Genomic DNA, 20,649 nt, shown 5'->3' on the forward strand with positions numbered 1-20,649 from the left:
AGTGAATCAATGGAAGAGTACATAGAAAGGAGACAATTCATTTAGGACGCTTCAACGGATGGAGGACACAAGACAGGTAAAGGGGATATGGGAAACATGGACAAAGAGGAAAAAACAGAAGACGATCTAAGCGAACCTTGGAGCCATATACTGCAAAATAGAGAGCACACCCCGACCGAAGCAAGAAGATGATATCATATAAACGATGTTTTTTGTTCAAGATCGATGGGTTTTTCTCGTTTTCATTAAGAATTCTCCTTTTGATCAGAACTGAATAAGGACTGACTACTAAATAGAAATAAGAGAACGATACCAATGGATATATGATGCGTATTATTAAGACATTACAAGATGATAATGTCGGTATGGTAGATCCTCTTCAATATTGAATTGCTTATTCGTCAAAATGCCAAAAAATAACAAAAATATATAACAATAACTTAGTTAAATTTTAGGGTTATATGGCGGATGCGATAAAAACTCCCCAATATGCTCGATTTTTCTTTACAAATCTCTAAAGGGGCATGTGGTAGTGCGACCATAGAACGTTTTGTAACAAAGACACAAAATAGTGTGCGAACTAATGGTTCAACCTTGTAGTAAACAAGAAAAGTGCAAATGCTGTGTAGGTTTCAGCACAGTAATAACTAATTTTTGAGATCAATACAATTATAAAAATGTTGCAGGCATTATAGCTTAAGTTAATTTATCTGATGTAAATCCACCAAATTTAACTGACGACCTGTGTCTAACAACAAAATAAAATCCATAGTTAAAAATAAACAATTTGTCTAAAAATGTGAAACCTATAACATAAGAACATGTTAATTATATCCGCACACAAAAACTGACTAAATACAGAACTCACAAAAGTAAAATTACGGTTACGTCAACAAAGGGCGTGTTAATTAAACGCTAAACTGTAAAACAGTTATGACTTACATCAGAGATGGAGAGAAATATCCACTGAACACAAATATCCATTACAATAAATTTGAATATCAGGTTAACAAATCTAAAGTATACGAGTAGTTTTACTAATAATAAGAAAAAACAGATATTAATGATCGAAAATTAATTTATTGTGTTTCAAAATATTCTCCGTGAAAAATCAACGTACTTTTATCATGAATCCTCCATTTATTTTTAATGTGGAAGAACATAAAAAAAGCATTGGATGCAAATTTTATCTCGCTACTACCTGCCCTAGCGAAATTATTTGAGAAACTCCTATTAAAACGTGCTAAACCCCTTATAAATATACCAGATTGCCAAACAACAATCGATCAAGTGCGCTGATAAATAACGGTTATTGAAAAGGCGTTTGAAGTAACGAAATACTGCCCTGTAATATCCTTGGGCCTTTTACAGGTATTTTACCAGGTATGACGTTTGGAACTAATCCACAGAATGAGAAAATTGTTAGTACAGAACTGTTGCAAGTTGGGAAGTCATATTATTCTGAAGTCGAAAGAAAATGTAGAGTTGTACATAAAGAAACATTCTATCGGATAGAGTTCCGCAGGGTAGGGTCCTGGGACCACTTCTGTATCTGCTCTACACTACTGATATCTCAACCAATCAATTTTGAATTGCGACGAAATGACAAAAACCTAGTCTGAGCTATACTATTTGGGATATATATATATATATATATATATATATATATATATATATATATATATATATATATATATATATAACTAGCTGACCCGACAGACTTCGTCCTGTCAAAAAGATTTGTAATGTGGCAGTTTTTGTGCCTACGTATTTTAAAAAATTCTCCTGAACAGAACCATCACCCTGGTGATAGGGCGTTGTGAATAAAAAATAATTAAATAAAACATATATAAGGATTGAAAAGTAAGTAATCGCTTTATTGTTAATCATGTGAATCATAATTATTATTATTATTATCATTATATTGCTTTGTGGTATACGATGTTTTTTGTTTGATTACCTGGCGCATAGATAAACAAATCTGATGGTTTTCCAACACGGGAACAGGCAACATACAATTGACCATGTGAGAAACATGGGTTTTCTAGATTAATACCACAAACACTTAATGATTGCCCCTGGGACTTGTTTATAGTCATAGCAAAAGCAAGCCGTCAACATGTCTATAGGAAATTTGCCATTACCAATGTCAATGAGTTGTTTAGAGTATATGTTTCCAGATTGGTCATTTTGCAACTCGACACGCATATTCTTGCTTAAATGAAGTACTTTAACATGTTTCCACAAATTGGAGGACTTTAGACATGCATTGAGTTCATCAGCTGGCGTTGATCGTGGAATCACTGGCAATGTTTGACGAAAATCTCCTGCTAATAAAATCATTGCACCACCAAATCGGTTATTATTGCTACGTAGATCTTTTAAGGTTCTGTCTAAAGCCTCCAAAGATTTTTTATGTGCCATCGTGCATTCATCCCAAACAATCAATTTACATTGCTGCAAAACCTTTGCCATTGCAGAGTTCTTCGAAACGTTGCAGGTTGGAGTTTCATTGCTTTGCATATTTAATGGCAATTTTAGTGCTGAATGGGCTGTTCGACCACCTTCAAGCAAAGTTGCTGCGATTCCCGACGAAGCGAGTGCAAGTGCAATTTTATTTTGTGAGCGAATTGTTGCTAATATTAATGAAATAAAAAAAGTTTTTCCTGTACCACCAGGTGCATCTAAGAAATAAATCCCTCCAGTTTCATCATTTGTTACTTTCATAAGAGTTTCAAATACATACTTCTGTTGTTCATTTAACAGTGGAAGATTTGTTTGAATTTATTCTTTCAAAGCGTTGAGATCATACAGTCTTTCTCGATGCAACTCTTGGTTAAAAGCGTCATGCATTGGACGATTGGGCGCGGTCAGGCCTAATTGAATTAATAGTTTGTTTGACATTATCAAGCACATGTCCTCAATTGAAATCAATGCTTCATTGTAAATTTCTTCACTGATTTGTATATTTGGATTTCCCATTCTATTCCGTATTTGATACAAAATATCATCACACATATAATCTTTGTACTTCATCCACAAATCAATTGGGTTTGATGGGAAGCATGTAGATATGATTATAGAAAACAATGTTCGTATTTGATGAGTGTGTGATGATATTACAGCATCATTGAGAGTTTGATCCCAATGAGCGTCATTTTCAAGCAATTGCAAACGTTGACAGGCTTCTCTGTAGGATCCACACAATTCACCATCAACAGTTCGTAACTGTTGGAATGATGTTGGGCCACGTACATTGACTAATAGCAGTCGTAAATAAAAACATTCATCATTGCTTGGATGTACTGAATAAATCCGGCCAATCGCATCGGTGGAATATACATCTGTATATCCTGGAACTGGTTTTCCTTGTTTCCGTCGTATAAATCTCCTTGAGGATTGATTCCAGGTATAATATTTTGGCATTTCAGAATATAGCAATGTTTGTGCGAAATCATCGTTTTGGCATGTCTCAAAAAAACTGGTTAATGTAGTAGATGGTGGCTGAGCAGCTCTTTGTACTGCGTTCTGTGCTGTAAAATACACTCTTTGTCCATTTTCTAAATGCACAGCTAAGTGAACAACAGAAGGGTGTCTCTCATGAATAGGAAAAGAAAATATTCGCCAAACTGCTTCATTACTACTGACATAGCGGCCCATTTGGTATTGGGTAACTTCATCATTAGAATTCTCTGCACCAATTCCAATCACAGCCATATCACTCCCTTTGGTTACATATTTGCAAATGTATTTAATCGATTTCACTGAATGGCAAGATTCAACGTTGATGTGTGCTTTGAATGTCTTTGATAAAATGGGTGAATATGGAACAATCCAACGATTATCTATTTCAATATCTTGTTAATTTAATTTGACAATTGTTGATTTTCCATTGTCTGCTGTCGATCTGCGACGATACAATGGATAACCGTCATTACCAGTAATTGTTTCCGATATTAATGTCCGTGGATATCGTTTTGAACATTTACCATCCATCATACACGGTGAATTTTGATTAAGAGTTCCACAGGGACCATGTATCATGTTTTTGATAACTACCTCATGCAATCCAGGATCTACTTGTACATTAGGGATTTCAGCTGATATCACTGCATCAACTTCATTTGGCCTTATCTTTTCAACCAACCAAATCAAAATGTGTGCATGTGGCAATCCTCGTTTCTGCCACTCCACAGAATACATCCAGCAGCGTGTCTCACCAAACACATTATGTTTTACGATGAAATTCATTAAAGATTTCAACTTTTGTCTAAAGACTCTGGCTGTAATATCATGACGATCAATGGATGATTTCCCAGGTAATAACTCCTGCTTAATTTGTATCCATTGCGGATTGCATGTAAATGTGATGAACAAATCTGCTGTACCATAATGACGAACATACGACATGGCATCTTGAGCATATTCGTGCATATGCCGAGGGCTTCCGATGTATGTTGCTGGAAGAATAGTCATCCGACCGACATTCTGTGCATTTCCATCAGTATTAATCGCATCTCGAAGGTGAATATACTCTTCAGATCGGAGTTTGGTTTGATTCAACCTGATGAATGTTAATCTCTCCGTTTCAATTTTAACATACATGTCATCAACATATTTGTGATATAATCGCCGACATTTCAATATGTGATTATCTGCATTTTCCCGAATCATTAGGCGGTATGAATAATAGTTCATTGAACTGACTTTTTTGTTGGTTTCAGAACCTGTAAACAGATTTTGTTTTAATAACATTCAAATACATAATATAGTGACTGAGATATTATCGCCATAGCTAAACTAATATTTTAGTTACCTGTAATGGGATTTATCATTTTTATTGATAAATCGTAGCCATCTTCACCTTGCCAAAATATAATGGGATATTGCAGTGCATCATATGAGCGGTGTGTTTCCTTTATAGGTTGTAATTGAAAATTCCGACGATGTAAAACAATATCACGGGATTCCAAGTTTTCTCCAACTACAACGATAGCAACTTCATCAATAGTTGGTGCATTAAAACGTCTTGTATGTTGACCTGCAGGTGTTTTATCAGCTCTGATTACAATTTTGTGATTATCGGATGGCATCAGATCCAGGGCAGTTTTAAACAATATAATCAATTGATTGTGTTGATGAAATAAAGTTTGTAATTGTTCTACAATAGACCTTTTTACTAAATTGTTATGTGCACAACGCAGATCAATTTCTTGTGGTGAATTGCCCATAAAATAAATTTGCAGGAATTTGTTGTCGCTATCTGACACTGGTAACAGTGAACCTGCTCTGTGATATATTTGCCCTTGTATCTGTAAATAAAAAAAATATTATGGTGTGGTATAAATTAATGGATTGTCAATGATCAAACTTAAATAATATTTGATCTTAAAAAGTATATATTTAGTTTTAACTAATATCTATCAAATATAAAATATAATAAAAGTGTCACTGAAACTGAATCACCATATAATATGATGACTAAGTGATATATTTCGTAATGATTAAGAAATTGAAGATTAGTAACACATCTTAACTTTGGTGACAGAAAATTTTGTTCGCTAAAATAATTATGAGTAACTGCTATAATACATACCTTGAAAGTTGGCATAAAATTTTCCCGAACTGCATTTGTTGCCCCAAATGAAGTCATTTGAAAGCAATTGTTATATTGTTGAATATGTGTCAAAAAGTGTATAGAATCTGTTCCTATTCCTGAAACCAATGAGTACAATGGTTCTGGTGGTGGATCCAATTGTATCAATTTCACTTTACCATTTGCGCAACACAATCCATTGGCATCGTTTTTGTATTTTAATGCCTTACAGTGTGAGCAAACCAAGTTCATAGAACCAATAACAACACATTGGTAGTTACTGTAGTCAATTGACACATCGTAACTGAAAGCAGCTGGATTCAAACTTGCGCGATTATTAGTTGAATGTCGCGCTCGCGCTTCACGCGTTTGTGATATCCGAATTCTTTCACGTTCATTTCCGTCGTCACGTTCTTGTGCAGTACGATTAGATCGGTAATTAGCTTGGTTTATAGCATTTCTGGTTCTTCTACCTAAATTGCTTCGTCTTATAGGAGGCATATCAAATGTAAATTATTTTTTCACTAATCACGAACTAAACAAACACTAACTAACTAAACACTCTGCACAAAACACGATATACGAATTTGTTTCGTGTATCACTTGACAATTCATCTGTCATCTGTCAAAAGTCATCTGTAACAGACAACTTTTTTTTTTAAATTTGATATGACTTGAACTCAAATCCTTTTAAGCCGTACGAATTGTTTTATTTATTTAAAATTTGAATTAAATTTTAAACAAATAAAAAATTTTAAATAAATAAAACAATTCGTACGGATTAAAAGGATTTGAGTTCAAGTCATATCAAATTTAAAAAAAAAAAGTTGTCTGTTACAGATGACTTTTGACAGATGACAGATGAATTGTCAACTGATACACGAAACAAATTCAAACAAAAAGGGCTATTTTTAGGGTTTTTCCAGCAATAATTCTAATTTTTCTCGCCGTAAAAACCATCCCTGAACTTCAACGAACATTTTAAAAAAAGATTTGGCCAAATTGGTCCAGGCGTTGTTGAGTTATGCGCTTAGGAACATATTTTGTGATTCATTTTTATATATAAGATAAGTAATAATGCCTACTTATCAGATCAAATATGGGGTACACTAAAATCTCAAACCAGCTGATTGGGAGCAATATTATAAGTCTTAACTTTAGCTTAAAAGGTCCGTTATGATGGAACAAAGTATATTTATTGTATATTATATGGCAAGTTTTTATTATTGTTTAGTATATTTATCTAGATGTCTCAACATGTACCTTTTTATTAGGACTATCTATTAATTTTTATGTTTAAGTCAATAGAACTCTAACTAGATGGCCATAGAAGAAGAAATCATACGGAAGGAGTACGCCACACTCGAATATTCAGAAAATTTTATATTTTTATTTACTCATATTTTATTTATAACGTATCGGGTGGCAGAAAAGGGTCTTAGGCCTATTACTCTGAACCACCACCAAGAATCCGAGGGAGGGAAGCATCGAGGATATAATGCAACGTATACTATTAATTAGCAACAGTCACATTTTCACAGTTATTGTTCAAACATTTGCTAGTAATATATATTAAACTGAATACCACAATTTTGTAACTATTTTCATTTTATCAACTATACTTTATATTTATAACTTAAATAATTGCATTCTGCATTTTTAATTTATTTCAAGTTTGTAATTTTAAGATGTGTTCGAAAAAAATTTTATAAAACCAAATAGGTCCTTGATCCTACGCCTGCAAGAAATAGAATAAACACTTATATATTTTAATTCAACGTGTATCCACTCCCACATATTAACATAGTCTAATTTAATTTTAATTTGGAAAATACATACGAATATATTCAACCTACACTCATAGTGCTTGACTATTTAAGCAAATATAATAGAAAAATATGTAAATGAAGACTGTACTAAGCATATCTAACATAAGATGTAAATTTAAAAAAAAATAGGTGCCAAATTACGACTGTACGGTAGATAACTCATCAATGTGACATATTACCGATCACAAATTCCATTTTGCATTGTCGTCATGGAGAATAATTCACTTCTTCTTCGACTTCATATTCAGAGATGACCTTCTATATTGTCTTGCCACGGCTACTTAATTTTGTTGATCAACCATCAACTATAGAAATTTGAAAATTCTTAAGCTGCATCATCTGGTTTAACCTAGTTTATTAAAATATAGGCAGAAGCTTACAGGTGAACTAAAGTAGCTGATTTTAACAGCCGTAGACTATCGGAATTACCCAGAAGAGTATCAAAGCTTGGACAAATCACTCTATAACGTAAATATTACGGAAATTTGAGCGGAAACGTTCGTTTGGAAGATCATCAAAAGGAAACAGACAAACAAATTACATGCTGGCTTGGATGGCGCAGTGGTAAAGGCGAGAGGACGGTCCTCCTACTGTTGCGATAGTCGCGGGTTCGAATCCTACTGGGGCATGGTCGTAAATTTATGTTTGTGATTGTTTAACATGTGTGAATGTTCTAGGCAAGAGTGCAAAATCCCACATGGGAAATGATCCCAGTCAAGCCAGTAATCAAGCTGGGTAAGACCAGATGTTTTCTGGGATGGTCTCTTAAGTTGGTCACTGGCCAGTTGTTAGGCTAAATGCCGAGGACTGTGGTTCAGAGCCCACGTTAAACTGTAGGTCCAGTCCAGATAAACTCTCGTTGATACAAAGGAGACTTTAAAATAATATATAAGACTTATATATAATATAAAAAATATAATATATAAAAAACAACTTAAATAAAATTAAAAAAATTAAAAAAGTATCAACAAATTTATAGCAGATCTAGGTGCAAGAATAATTCCTAATAATAAATTTACGAGGAACTATATAGTATGATTAAATAGTATCATGTAGGGTAGTACGGTTAGATATGGATACATTATTTGAGTTTCAACAAGCTCGTTTTCTGTTACCCTAAAAACATATTTTAGTATCTATTAATATAAACTATATCAAAACCGATTATAAACTGTTCACAAACTTATCTAAAAAATATTTAATTTTATCTGTTAACTATAAATAGTTAATAATCTTTATTAAATGTCCAAATAAAAATGAATGTTTATGAATTTCGTAAACTCTAAAGTAAACTACGGCGCCACCTATGGGCCTACCACTGTAAATTAGCCTCGGACGGTTGCTGCTAGATGGCGCGTAATGGTGGTCGCAGTTCGTGATACTAGGGATTTATCAGCGCGCGTTTCAAATTAACCAGAATCGTTAGGAATTAATAAAAACAAGCCCGCGAAGCGGTCGAATTCGCACGCGAGACATCGAACAGACGGTTTATTTTAAAGGTTTAAGATGTAAGCCGTATATCAAATACTCGAAATAGAAATGGTCCGATTGGCAAATCCGACCGCATCGTGTACTGTATGGCGGTAATATTATTGACTTGTTTATTTCGAATACAGAAGGCTGATCGAACGCCAATAAAACACACGTACACACTTAAAGGGGCGAACGAGATAAACAATGCTGCGGGTCTGGAAAGATGTTTTGGTTGCGAATATTTCTGGCAATTTTCGGATTTGATGAGCGCGGCGTTGTCGGATTGCCTCCAATATATCCCAGCTTAAGGAATTTCGATCAATGCTATTTAAAGCAAAAAAAGTAATTTAAAGTCCACTGTCACTAAGTACCACAACAGCAAGAGATATTATAATACTTTCAAAGAAAGAAAACATTGACAAAATATAATGTGTAGGAACTTCGATTTGTTTAATTTTAAGAAAAATATCGTTGAAAATTATTTAATTTTTTTACAGTTACTAAAAGCCTACATGCAAACACTTAAACTACTCCGCAATCTGGTTACGCAATATGTCAACTTTAATAAAGAATGATATTTACAGCCAGAAGGTGGTAGCTACGTATAAAAACATATCATTGGATTTAGAAAATATTAAATACTTGCTTAAAAGCATTAAAAAACGTTTAAACTTAAATTAAGTACTTTTTCTAAAAAGTTTTTCAACCAAACGTTGTTCAATTTTACACCTTGCTGATCCCTTCATATGTAGACCAATATTCCGCGTCAGTGTTGGTGTGTATGGCTGCCCTGGACTAATCGATTACTTTTTACGCTTAAAACTATTATAAAGAACCCACATTTCATCATCAATCACAATACGCCATTGATAAACTTGAGATATTTTGAAATGGTTCTAAATGGTATTATCACCCAATTCGTATAGTAGCCATTTCCCCTCCTTTTAGATATTTCCCATTGCATGTAAACGTCTGGAGTCAACTGTTCGTCAACTGCTAAGACGTCCGAAAATCCTGAGAGTCCTAGAGTTTGAGCTTAATAGGTCTTCCAATTCATTGTCTTGGTCAATTTTTTGGTCCTGGTTAACGTAAAAAATCACCATTTTATGTCCTTGATTTTTCCAAATCAAACAAGAACCAACAAACATAACTGGGTACCAAAAGAAGATGAATATTTCCGAGCCACTCAACTCTTTATTGACAATAAGTAATGCGACTGAAGTCAACTAAGATTAAGTTTACAAAAATCTAGGATTGATCATTTAGAAAGGAGCTGCTTTCCATCGCAACAACTTTAAATTATCAACATCTTTAGTGAAAGCCGAGATATTTTGATGATTTTGATGTGAATCACTTGTTCTACAGCGACGAAATGATATATATATATATATATATATATATATATATATATATATATATATATATATATATATATCTGATTTATCACCATCAATGATTAGCGCCTGAAAAAAAAAAACAGAATTTTGTCCCCAGCCCATTATAATTGGATCTCTGTAGTACAATATAATTTAATATATAGTTATTGAGTAAATTTTTGTTTCGAGCGTTTAAAATATTGTAAACATTTCGTATGTCGTTTGTTTATTTTAATAACTTTAAAGTTTTTTAAAATATTAACTTCGTATTTTTTAATAATTATTTTGAAATCAAGGATTTCTAAAATAAGAAAAAATAACTGTTATAATGTAAATGCATAAAAATCAATTGTTTCGCAGCTAATGTACAAACTAAAAGGAAAAAAAACAATATGTAGCGTATGATTAGTTCGTTCTACTTTGTTCAAACTATGTGTTTGAATTTTTTTTTTAATTTATGTATTCCAGTTCGAAATGAATATTAATAACTTAAAAAGGACAATGTCTGTGAGGTCAGCTAGTATGAAATAAATATTCCAATAAATCTGTCAAAATAGCCGTTGGACATAACAACACTGACTCAATCGAAAAGTTATTAACTTAAAAGTTAAAGTATAAACTATTGCCCAAATACAAAGCACGACAGACAAAAGGACTATGTCCAACAATATGAACAGAGGCTCCATCAACACATCAAAGTTTAGGTTCTCCAGCTCCTAGATAATTATGGACTAGTCAGAAGAATAAAACCATTTGGTCTAGTTCACTGAAATTATAAGTAAAACTCAGCGCACATTGCAAATAGTGACATAGATGTTGAGCCCTGTTGAGTGTCTGTCGTAGAATAAGAACTTTGTAATTTTAAAACCGTTTGAAATTAGCTTATTAGTGTTAATTTACTTGATTGCTATAATAAATAATTTTTAAGTCCATATACCGAATATTCTTGTTGTTATTTTTTTTTGAAAAATATTTTTAACGAAAAAATTGAACAGACTTTAAAAAATAAATTAGAAACTCACTAAAAAGTAAAAAATAATCAAATTTTTTAACACATTTTTTTTTAAATAAAACATGTACATAATAATTGTTGCAATAAGTAAATAAAAACAATCAAAAACCTTATTTAACCTAATATCTACTACACGTATTTTATATACTGCTATATACACAATTTAGCTTAATACCTACCTAAACATATTTATCTATTTACAATATATTTGAACTGAATTTGGCCGAAACTGAATGGCTTTTGCACCGAACAACTTTCGATTTTCCGTCACATCAGCTCATCAGATAAAAAAATGTGAAACTTTGTACATGCCTTTGAAATTTGAGCGTTTCCCTCCATTTCCCCCCAACAGATCCTGATTTGGTCTCAAACGGACCACCTCGGAAGAACACTCTTTCGAATAAAAAAATAATTTTGTATACATTGCAAAGAAATTGAATATATTTAAAAATAAATATACGGTCGAACATAGAACCTCCCCTTTTTTCGAAGTCGGTTAAAAATTAGTACGATATGTCTCGACAGGGATTCTTGCGCTTTTTCTTGGATTCTCGCGTCAGTGAGACAACCGTCCCATTGCCTTGACCACCGCGCTATGACGCCGGTCCAAGTGCAATTTGCATAAAATACAGAACGACATTAACGACCATACAATAAATTACGAGAATTACGTAAATTCAAACAAAAAACAGCCACTCGAACAGGTTCCACCGCCGCGAACATATCCTGCTACCCATACCCTCCACGATACCGATATCCGCGCGTCATCGAATCGGCAACGTCACGAGCCCGTCCTAACTACAACGGGGAAAGAGCTCTCGAATGTTTCGCCAACGTCTCCAGTCACACACATGCGACCAGTCGACTTGGCAACGCGGCTCCAGCTCATGATACGTGTACAGAAACCCATTAACCAGCTAAGGCGAATCGGAAACGCGAAAACAAATTTCGAACGGTGTCGCGCGTCGAAGAAATATCATCGGACAGGTGAAAATCCCGGCGGGAAATCTTCTAGTGATTTAAACAGTTCGGGGTGTTCGAAAAGTGGCGAAGGTGCATCTTTTTGGTAAGTACAGTTTTCATGGGGTACCCACCGGCTCGACTCGTGACTATTTCGAAAATTCGCGCTCCGTAATCTCATAAAATTATGATAGATCACAAATTGAGCTCGTGGTTTATCTTTTTTTTCCTCGAAAATGTCATAATAAAATACAAACATCGTATTGTTGATGCTGATACCGTTAGATAAAGGGATATGTTATCAGTGGGTAATTAAATAATATAATTGCTGAGAGTTTGTTTCAAATTATTCATATATTTCATTAAATCACTTTTATTTTTGTTGCTATTACTGTAATGTTTGTCTTTAGGTGAACTTCGAATAACCTTCGTCCGTATTTCAAACAATTCATGGCTTCCATTTGTTAGACATTTGTTTCTTATAATGAATGGATGCATCTAATAATTCCCTCAAATTTTAGTACTACATATTAGTAAAATAAATCTAATATCTAGAGTCGAAATTGAAAAATTCCTAATGACATTTGGATCCTCTCTTACAGTTAATGATGATGATCAGTGAGCGAACTGTAATATTTTTTTTTTGTATAATTACATCTTACATTAGATATGCTTAGTACAATCTTAATTTACAAATTAATTTATTGCTACTGTTCTGCTGTACTTGCATTTCCTAAATTAAAATAAAACTAAACTAATTAAGTTAAGAATACACTTATACACTGAACAAGTTCGTGTGGTTTGGTTCACTTCAATCTTCAACTTAAGTGTTTTTAAAAGTATCAAGTATATTACAAATAAATTAAAAAAGAACAAAGAACAATAGTCAGGCGATTGCAATGAAGATTCCCAACTCAATTTCTATAGAATTTGATGTAATAAGCCGATAGAATAGATATTTTTAAAAAATACCTGTAAACAAAAAGCTCCGGTTACCAGACTGTCGTAGTCATTAAAATAAAAAATGTATATAAAAATATTTCGATTAATCTAAATATAGTTCGAATGATGTTTAGTGAAATCCGAAATAACTTAATAATATATAGTTAATTCTGGAAATATCCGTGTTAAATATCACTGCTCAACAAAAAATATTTGAGTGTTGACTTTCTGAGTCAATTCTTGCTCATTTTGGGATAATGAAAATAAATATGACAAAGCAATGAGAGTGAGAGTACAATAAATGGTTTCTTGTTATAAAGAAAATGGTAAATGGTACTAATTAGGCACGATAGCAACATTTAAATAATTCTAAATTGTTCAAGAAATACATATTAAGTAAGCGTTGCCTCATTTCAGTTCCCTTTATACTTCATAATATTACAGAATTTTTGTTGTTGTATATTTTAAAGTCTCCTTATTACCAACGAGGGTTTATTTCGACTGGAGCTACAGCTAAGCCTACCACCGACTGGTGAGTGACCATCCTTAAAGATAATCCCAGAAGACATCCGGTCTTATCCGGCCTGGTTACTGAAATCGGCTTTGCTAGTGAAATCTTAAATAACTTTTTTGATTGCTTATTAGAAAATATCTAATTTTACTCTTGATTGTAATATATATTTCCTTTCTTCCATACGCATCAACTTAGAGAAGCAAAAAATCCTAGAGCATGGACGAGTACCTTATTACCTCAATAGCTAAAAATAAGTGACCCTAATCGTGGGTATGAATCTCACTAGGGCATGGGTGTCTTAAATGTATTTTTGTGATTGTTTTTGATTGAATGGTGGTAAGAGTTTAAAATTAGGCCAAATTAATTTATGGGATTGTCTCTAAGTTGGTTAATCGCTAGTTAATAGGCCCAGTGGAGGAGTGGAGTAAATCTTGGAGGAGCAAAAGTTCCCGGAGCTTGGCCGATCGACTTATTACTTATCTACAGTAGATGCGAATGTCTACATCCCGTATTAACGGTTTCAATTACTTGAACTCTTACATTTGCTCTAACCAGATCCAATTAAAATTTACAATAACAGGCGATCCGTTAATTGTCAATACTTTGGTATTTTCTTCATTAATACATAACATTTAAAAATATGGCTCTGTAGTGGCGAACTATACCACGAAGAATGCTAAAAGTCTCAACATCTGTATCAGCGAATATAGCGCTATCATCAACGAACTGCGATGAAGTTTGTACCATCATACTAAGAGCCCGTTCTTAAATGTTTTTACGTATTCATTACTGTGTCGAGAAACAGTGGACCTACGACATCTACTTAACGAAAACTGGCTCAGTTTTCCAGTAAATTAGACACATCGGTTCGAACCCAAACATATTCATCAATTGAAACATTGTAAATTGTTTTCCCCATTTAATATGTTCCTCTAAATTCCTGTTCAAAATGTTGCATTGTCTCTTCGCGAGCTCTTTGAAATCCCACTTGTAACAAATCAATTGAAAAGTCCCGGGCCTGACACATAGATGGCGCTAGTAGAATTAAATTCATATATTTTTTTACTTAGGCCTAACCCTCAAAAGATGCGTGTATAAATTTGACAGCTGTCGGATCATTAGTTTGTGAATTGCAGAATTTTGAGTGAAGCAAATATTGTTATTGTGAAAAAATGGATAAAAAGAATTTCGCTTGTTGAGAAAATATTGCTTTTTGAAGGGAAAAAATACAGTTGCAGCAAAAACTTGGCTTGATGCCGAGTTTCCGGACACTGCCCCAGGAAAATCAACCATCAAGGATTGGTATGCTAAGTTTAGACGTGGTGAAATGAGCACCGAAGACGGTGAACGCAGTGGACGCCCAAAAGAGGTTGTTGCCGACGAAAACATTAAACAAATGCACAAAATGATTTTGAATGACAGTAAATTGAAATTGAATGAAATAGCATTCTAAAGATATTAACTGAGCGGGGACTTTTCAATTCACCTGTTATGACCTTCATAAACACCTTCAGTACTAGGATAGTTTTTACATTATTTACAATCTTTTTTTAAGTATCTCATTCATTATTCTATTAATTATTCTATTATATTCACTTTTAGAGCCAAACTACAAGTTCATTGCTAAGATATTATCACAACACTGCCATATATCTCTGTAATCATTTGACCTTTTGTCAGTCGGTATTTGTTTCACTACGTTTAAATTTCGAAAGGAACGTTTAATTTATGCTATAACAACACAAGATATTCCAAACTAATAGCGAACGTAAACATTAGTGTTCCTAATCACGAGGCATCAATAGAGCAATTATAAATCAAAAACTGCTCTCTCTATTATCTAAATATTATTCGCCTAGTGCGTAGTCGCAACCGAAATAAAAACATGTTGTTAAAAAATGGAAGAGACAAGGTTTAATTTTGTTTGTTCCTCTGGGTTTTTAATAGAATTTTTGTTTTGAATAAAATTACGTAAATATTCGGAGGTGTATGTTTAAATTCTGCAACTAATTCGACTTGACCTTAACCGAAAATAACCGGGATGTTAATAGTTCTTGGAAACAATTTCGGGTTCGTACCGTGATTGAAAACTCTATTTGTTGTGCAGGATAAATTCCCGGTGTCCTGTAAACTAACAGCTTTACCAAGAAATTGTGGGTGATTGAAATTAACGCAACTACAAGAAAGTAATATAAGCAAGCTCACCGTTCAGTATCTATCATTTCCATGAACACTCAATTCATTAAGTTAAATATTGAGCTTCGAGTTTACAAAAGAAGAATTTTCTAGAGACCTTGTTAGAGTGTTTACTCTGTAGCTGATGGTGCTACTCAGCTCATTGATATCACTGGAATACATTGCTACCAAACACTGCTGTATTGCAAGATGATAATGAGTAAGAAATACCTTATTTCTTGGTAAATAAAATATTTACCGGTACCAGCGAGTATCATAATGTTCACGATCTCGATAACATACAAGGTATTACAATGATGATTTCAATAACATTCGACTATAAACAACGTCAACAAGATACTCTTCGAGAGACTCTCAGCAATTATATATTATCTTCTCATTGCAGTTCTGAATAAACACCTTACAATAGTTTTCATATACGTTTAACATATTTGCCTTGATCAACCAAGACAATCTCGCAGTGCTTTTGTCTATTAAAAAGTAAGAATTCGTCCAATTACTAATCAAACTACAATCAACATACTACTGGCATTCACAATTTAACAAACAATCCATTTTTTCTTTTAACAGAACAACAGAACAAGTCCATCAATAACAACACAAGTCTAAATCTCGTTCCATTTTTCCTTGGAATCTAGCTTCCTCTAGCTTTTCGTAAAACATCAAACTGGATAGTCGGCACAAGCTTCGCATCAACAGGATAATATGGATATCTTCACATTTTTATTTTTAAACTCAATTATCATAGTCAGAAATTAAACGTACAAGAATACCACACATTGGTTCATTATTCACTCAGACTCCAACAACGATCACTACGTCTCGGCTCATATAACAAGCAGTATCGGCTATTATTCTCCATGCCCTAAAGTCTTGTGATTTTCCAGCAGGCATTGTGGGTACTAGGACTTTCCACATGTCATCTTGTGCAACAACTAGACAGTACCGGTCTCAATCATTGCCCTTCAAGTTTTCATATTTCTTTGCTCGAACAACAGACAGCATCGGCCTCGGATGTAATTTTTCCTAGTCGAAACGTCTTGTGACTCCTACCAAATCTCCATGACCTCAGAACATCTTCGTGACAATCCAATTTTCAGTTTTACTCGTTACTTTATGCGTTCACGTCAACTATAACATCTTTCGTCTTGATGTTCCAGTTCGTCTACGTCACTAAGCATCATTTTCATTCAGTCTTGTGATTTATTCCTCAAACTTCTGCATCAATTTTCACTTGCCTTTGTAGTTCCAATACCAGTTATCTGTAATATTGCTTCCGGTTCACCGACCGAAATAAATGATCGTAATTCGATTTCCGAAATTCTATTCTATTGGTTTGATTCGACGTATTATTAAATCACTTTAACAATATATTTTCCACCAAATCGTCTATTATCTCACAATACTTGTACAACATATTCACTATTTTCTCGGTATACCTCCCATTTTCTCTATTATGTCCTCAAGCTCACAAATAATTTAATAATTCCGTTGCCACTGGTTGACAAATTCACTATATTCGCCATATCCTCGTAAATTCTTCAAGGTAGAGGCACTTCCATAATTGTTAATTATTAATACTGTCGGCATCATCTACCTTGAACCGTTTTTTTAACTTGTTCATTTGAACAACGAAATATGATCCAACAAAAATCACCTTAAGCCTATTTTGAGTATAATCCCACTTCTGATTTGTAAGAAATAAAAGTATTTCTTACAAATGCGGTCGCACACGCACGAAAATGTCCAGTCTTGGTTTAAGGAGCATCAGAATATTCCCTGGTCAGCACAATCAACATAATTGAATCGTTATAGAGAGTCATGGACCAGAGATTTCCATCTCCATCATCGAAGAAATTGGTGGATGTTTAGGTAGAACAATGGGACCACATTCTGTTGGAAATTATTCAGGCACTGTACGAATCTATTCCCTGACGAATTGCAGCTATTTTAAAAGTAAATAGTGGATCAACACCACCATTATTTTGTCCATACCCTGTAGATGCTTGCACGTAATTGGACTAACGATATCCAATGGTGAAAATCCGAAGCACCAATGTAAACAATTGTTAAATAACCTAACGTAACCGATAAATTCGATGGTTTTGGTCCTCCCTATATAAAATAACAGTTTTCCACTTATTAATTATTGAGTTATTCAACGTATAAAGACGTTAATTTGTTAACACCCAAAATTGAAAACTTGAATTGTGATATCTCAATTGTCGGTTTTCAATTTTCGATTAAAGATAAGCAATTGTACGACTTATTGAACGAAAACCGAGGTTAAACTCTTAAGAAACTTTCAAACCGCTTAACAATTAATGAATCAACTGTTTTCAAACGTTTAATGCAATGGGGAAGATCCAAAAGGAGGGAAAATGACTATCACACGAGTTGAGGGAGAATTTTCTGTGGCGTATTGTGACTAGCTATGAAAAATGAAACAACCTCGTGAGCAAAATGTCATGGGTTAGTCCAGGAGAATCATCCAGTTTAACATTAAAGTGGAATATTTATAGATATAAAGTATCGCTGTGATATATAGGCATCAGCAAAAAGTAGCGAATATTGAGTGTTAAGAGCTGCTAAAACCGACTGAAACTGTTACCGTAGATATGTACCGGCTTTAATTAAATTTGTTTAATAAATTGATTGACGAATTGTTGTAAAAACTCAGGAATATTTCTCAATAAATGACTTTTCTTAATAAACGGTCTACTTTTCGGAAAAAACTAGTCATGTGGCAACAGTGTATTTATTGGAAGGTAATTAACAGTCCATTTTGAATTATGTACAGGTGCCGGTAGTGGTCGATGAAACAGGAAAACTAAACAAGCGCTGTCTGGCCATTTTTCATGATGACAATGCGAATTTTCACACGTCTTGTCGTCTACTAACCAAATATTTAAATAATCCAAAAATAGAATTAAAACGGCCATTGGTGTAATGAACAACGAATCTTATCGACCTGAGCAGTAGCTAGTGTAAATTAAAATTAACTTAAGTAGAACGAAACTAATGATTTGACCACACAGAAAAACATAGATTGTTGGGGTCCTTAACCCACGATTTTGGTTTCCAAATATTTGAAACACTTTTCAACAAATTATGAATGAGATTATAAATATTATACTGGATGCTAGGCTTTTATAGAAGAAATATTTGTCTTCCAATATCGTTAATCTTATTATTTTTAGAGCGACAAAGATCGAAATTTACTTCTAAACATAGTAAGGATATCGGTCCGTTTAAACTAACGAAGATAAAAAAAAATATTGTAAGTTTGTACATAACTTCACTTTCACACGGAATTGCCTATATTCAATGAAAATGTTGTTGCTATATTTGCAGATGAAACTGCAATCCTAGCGATTGGAGATAATAACACTGAATCAATAGAAATGTTACAATCAAAATAAATTAATACTTATTGATTTCATCAACAAGAGAATGAAGGACAAGTCATTATATATAAATCAGTACTTCCGTGTGGAAATATCGGCAAATATCTTGGCATGACCCTTGATGCTAAATTTAGGTGCAAGCCACATATTAAGAAAGAATGTGAAGAACACAAGCTGAAGTACAAAAAAATGTACTCGTTATTGGGTAGATAGTCAGCCCTGTCAGTATATAATCAGTTTTTGATTTACTAACAAGTGAAAACAAGTGAACTTATAATGTTCAACACTGAGGTTGTACCAGCCAAAGAAATAGACATATACAAAGATTCCAAAGCAAAATACTGCGAGGTATTGTTAATGCTCCATGGTTCAATAAGTAACGATAATCTGCATAAGGACTTGAAGGTAGAGGCTGTCGATAACGTTATCAAGGATTATGCCCAAGGACATGAACAGAGGCTCCGTCACTATATCACTGTTGAGGTTCTCCGGCTCTTAGTTAATGATAGCTTGATTAAAAGATTAAGAAGAGTAAAAACATTCGATTTATTAATAAAACTCAGTGTATATTAAAAAGAGTGACATAGATGTTAAGCCAAAAGTGTCTATCGTAGAATAAGTTTTTTTTTTCACTCTAAAACCGCAGTAAATTAACATAAGACCAAACAGTTTATTAGTGTTAGTTTATTACATTTTATAATGAAAAAACCTAGGAATTTCAAGGTTCTACATTTCTGTTGGTTGTCAAATATTTATGGGTGCGTTCGAACATTTATTTTGTGACTAAGAATATTGAGTATTGATTCAAACAACTGGCCACTTATTATCTAACCACGATTGAAAAAGGTAGAGATTGTTTATAGTAAAACATACCTTGTAAATGTATTTCATATTTGTTCTTTTTTAATAACAAATTTACTGCAAGGGATTTTTTTAACTTTCATTTTAACAACAAACCCAACTGAAGCAAATACAATTATGGTTGAAAACATGGCGCATTAAAGCCAATGAAACAAAATCCAACCATGTAACGATTATCCTTCGTAGAAGAACATGTTCACCAGTGAATATCAATCATCGTCAACTCCCCACAAGCAGAGCATGTTAAATATCTTGATATGCACTTAGTTCGACACCTAACCTGGAAGAAGCACATACTCTCTAAACGACAACAATTTGGGCTTAAATTATATTAAATGTATTGGCTCATCGGACGCAAATCGAAGTTATCATTAGATAACAAGGTATTGCTGTATGAGTCTATACTCAAGCCCATTTGGTCATATGGAATCCAACTATGGGGTACCGCTAGCAAATCTAATATAACCATCATTCAACGGTTTC

At 33.6% G+C, this 20,649-nt stretch overlaps 2 protein-coding genes across 2 annotated transcripts in view; both read right to left on the bottom strand.

Annotated features, from left to right (window-relative positions):
• Positions 1-20,649, bottom strand: part of Sesn (Sestrin) — a 273,577-nt gene that overhangs the window by 201,491 nt on the left and 51,437 nt on the right. The gene's annotated exons all lie outside the window — the stretch shown is intronic.
• LOC143203691 (uncharacterized) lies at positions 1,857-5,319 on the bottom strand. The gene is made up of 2 exons (XM_076415935.1): positions 4,817-5,319; positions 1,857-4,727 (listed from the first exon to the last, which is right to left on the bottom strand). Exons 1-2 carry the CDS (start codon positions 5,229-5,231, stop codon positions 3,862-3,864), a joined length of 1,281 nt encoding a protein of 426 aa, XP_076272050.1. The 5' UTR covers positions 5,232-5,319; the 3' UTR covers positions 1,857-3,861.

Source organism: Rhynchophorus ferrugineus, unplaced genomic scaffold (assembly GCF_030347505.1).
Source record: "Rhynchophorus ferrugineus isolate W39M unplaced genomic scaffold, kcgeb_rfMv2 rfM10, whole genome shotgun sequence".
NCBI lineage: Eukaryota > Metazoa > Arthropoda > Insecta > Coleoptera > Curculionidae > Rhynchophorus > Rhynchophorus ferrugineus.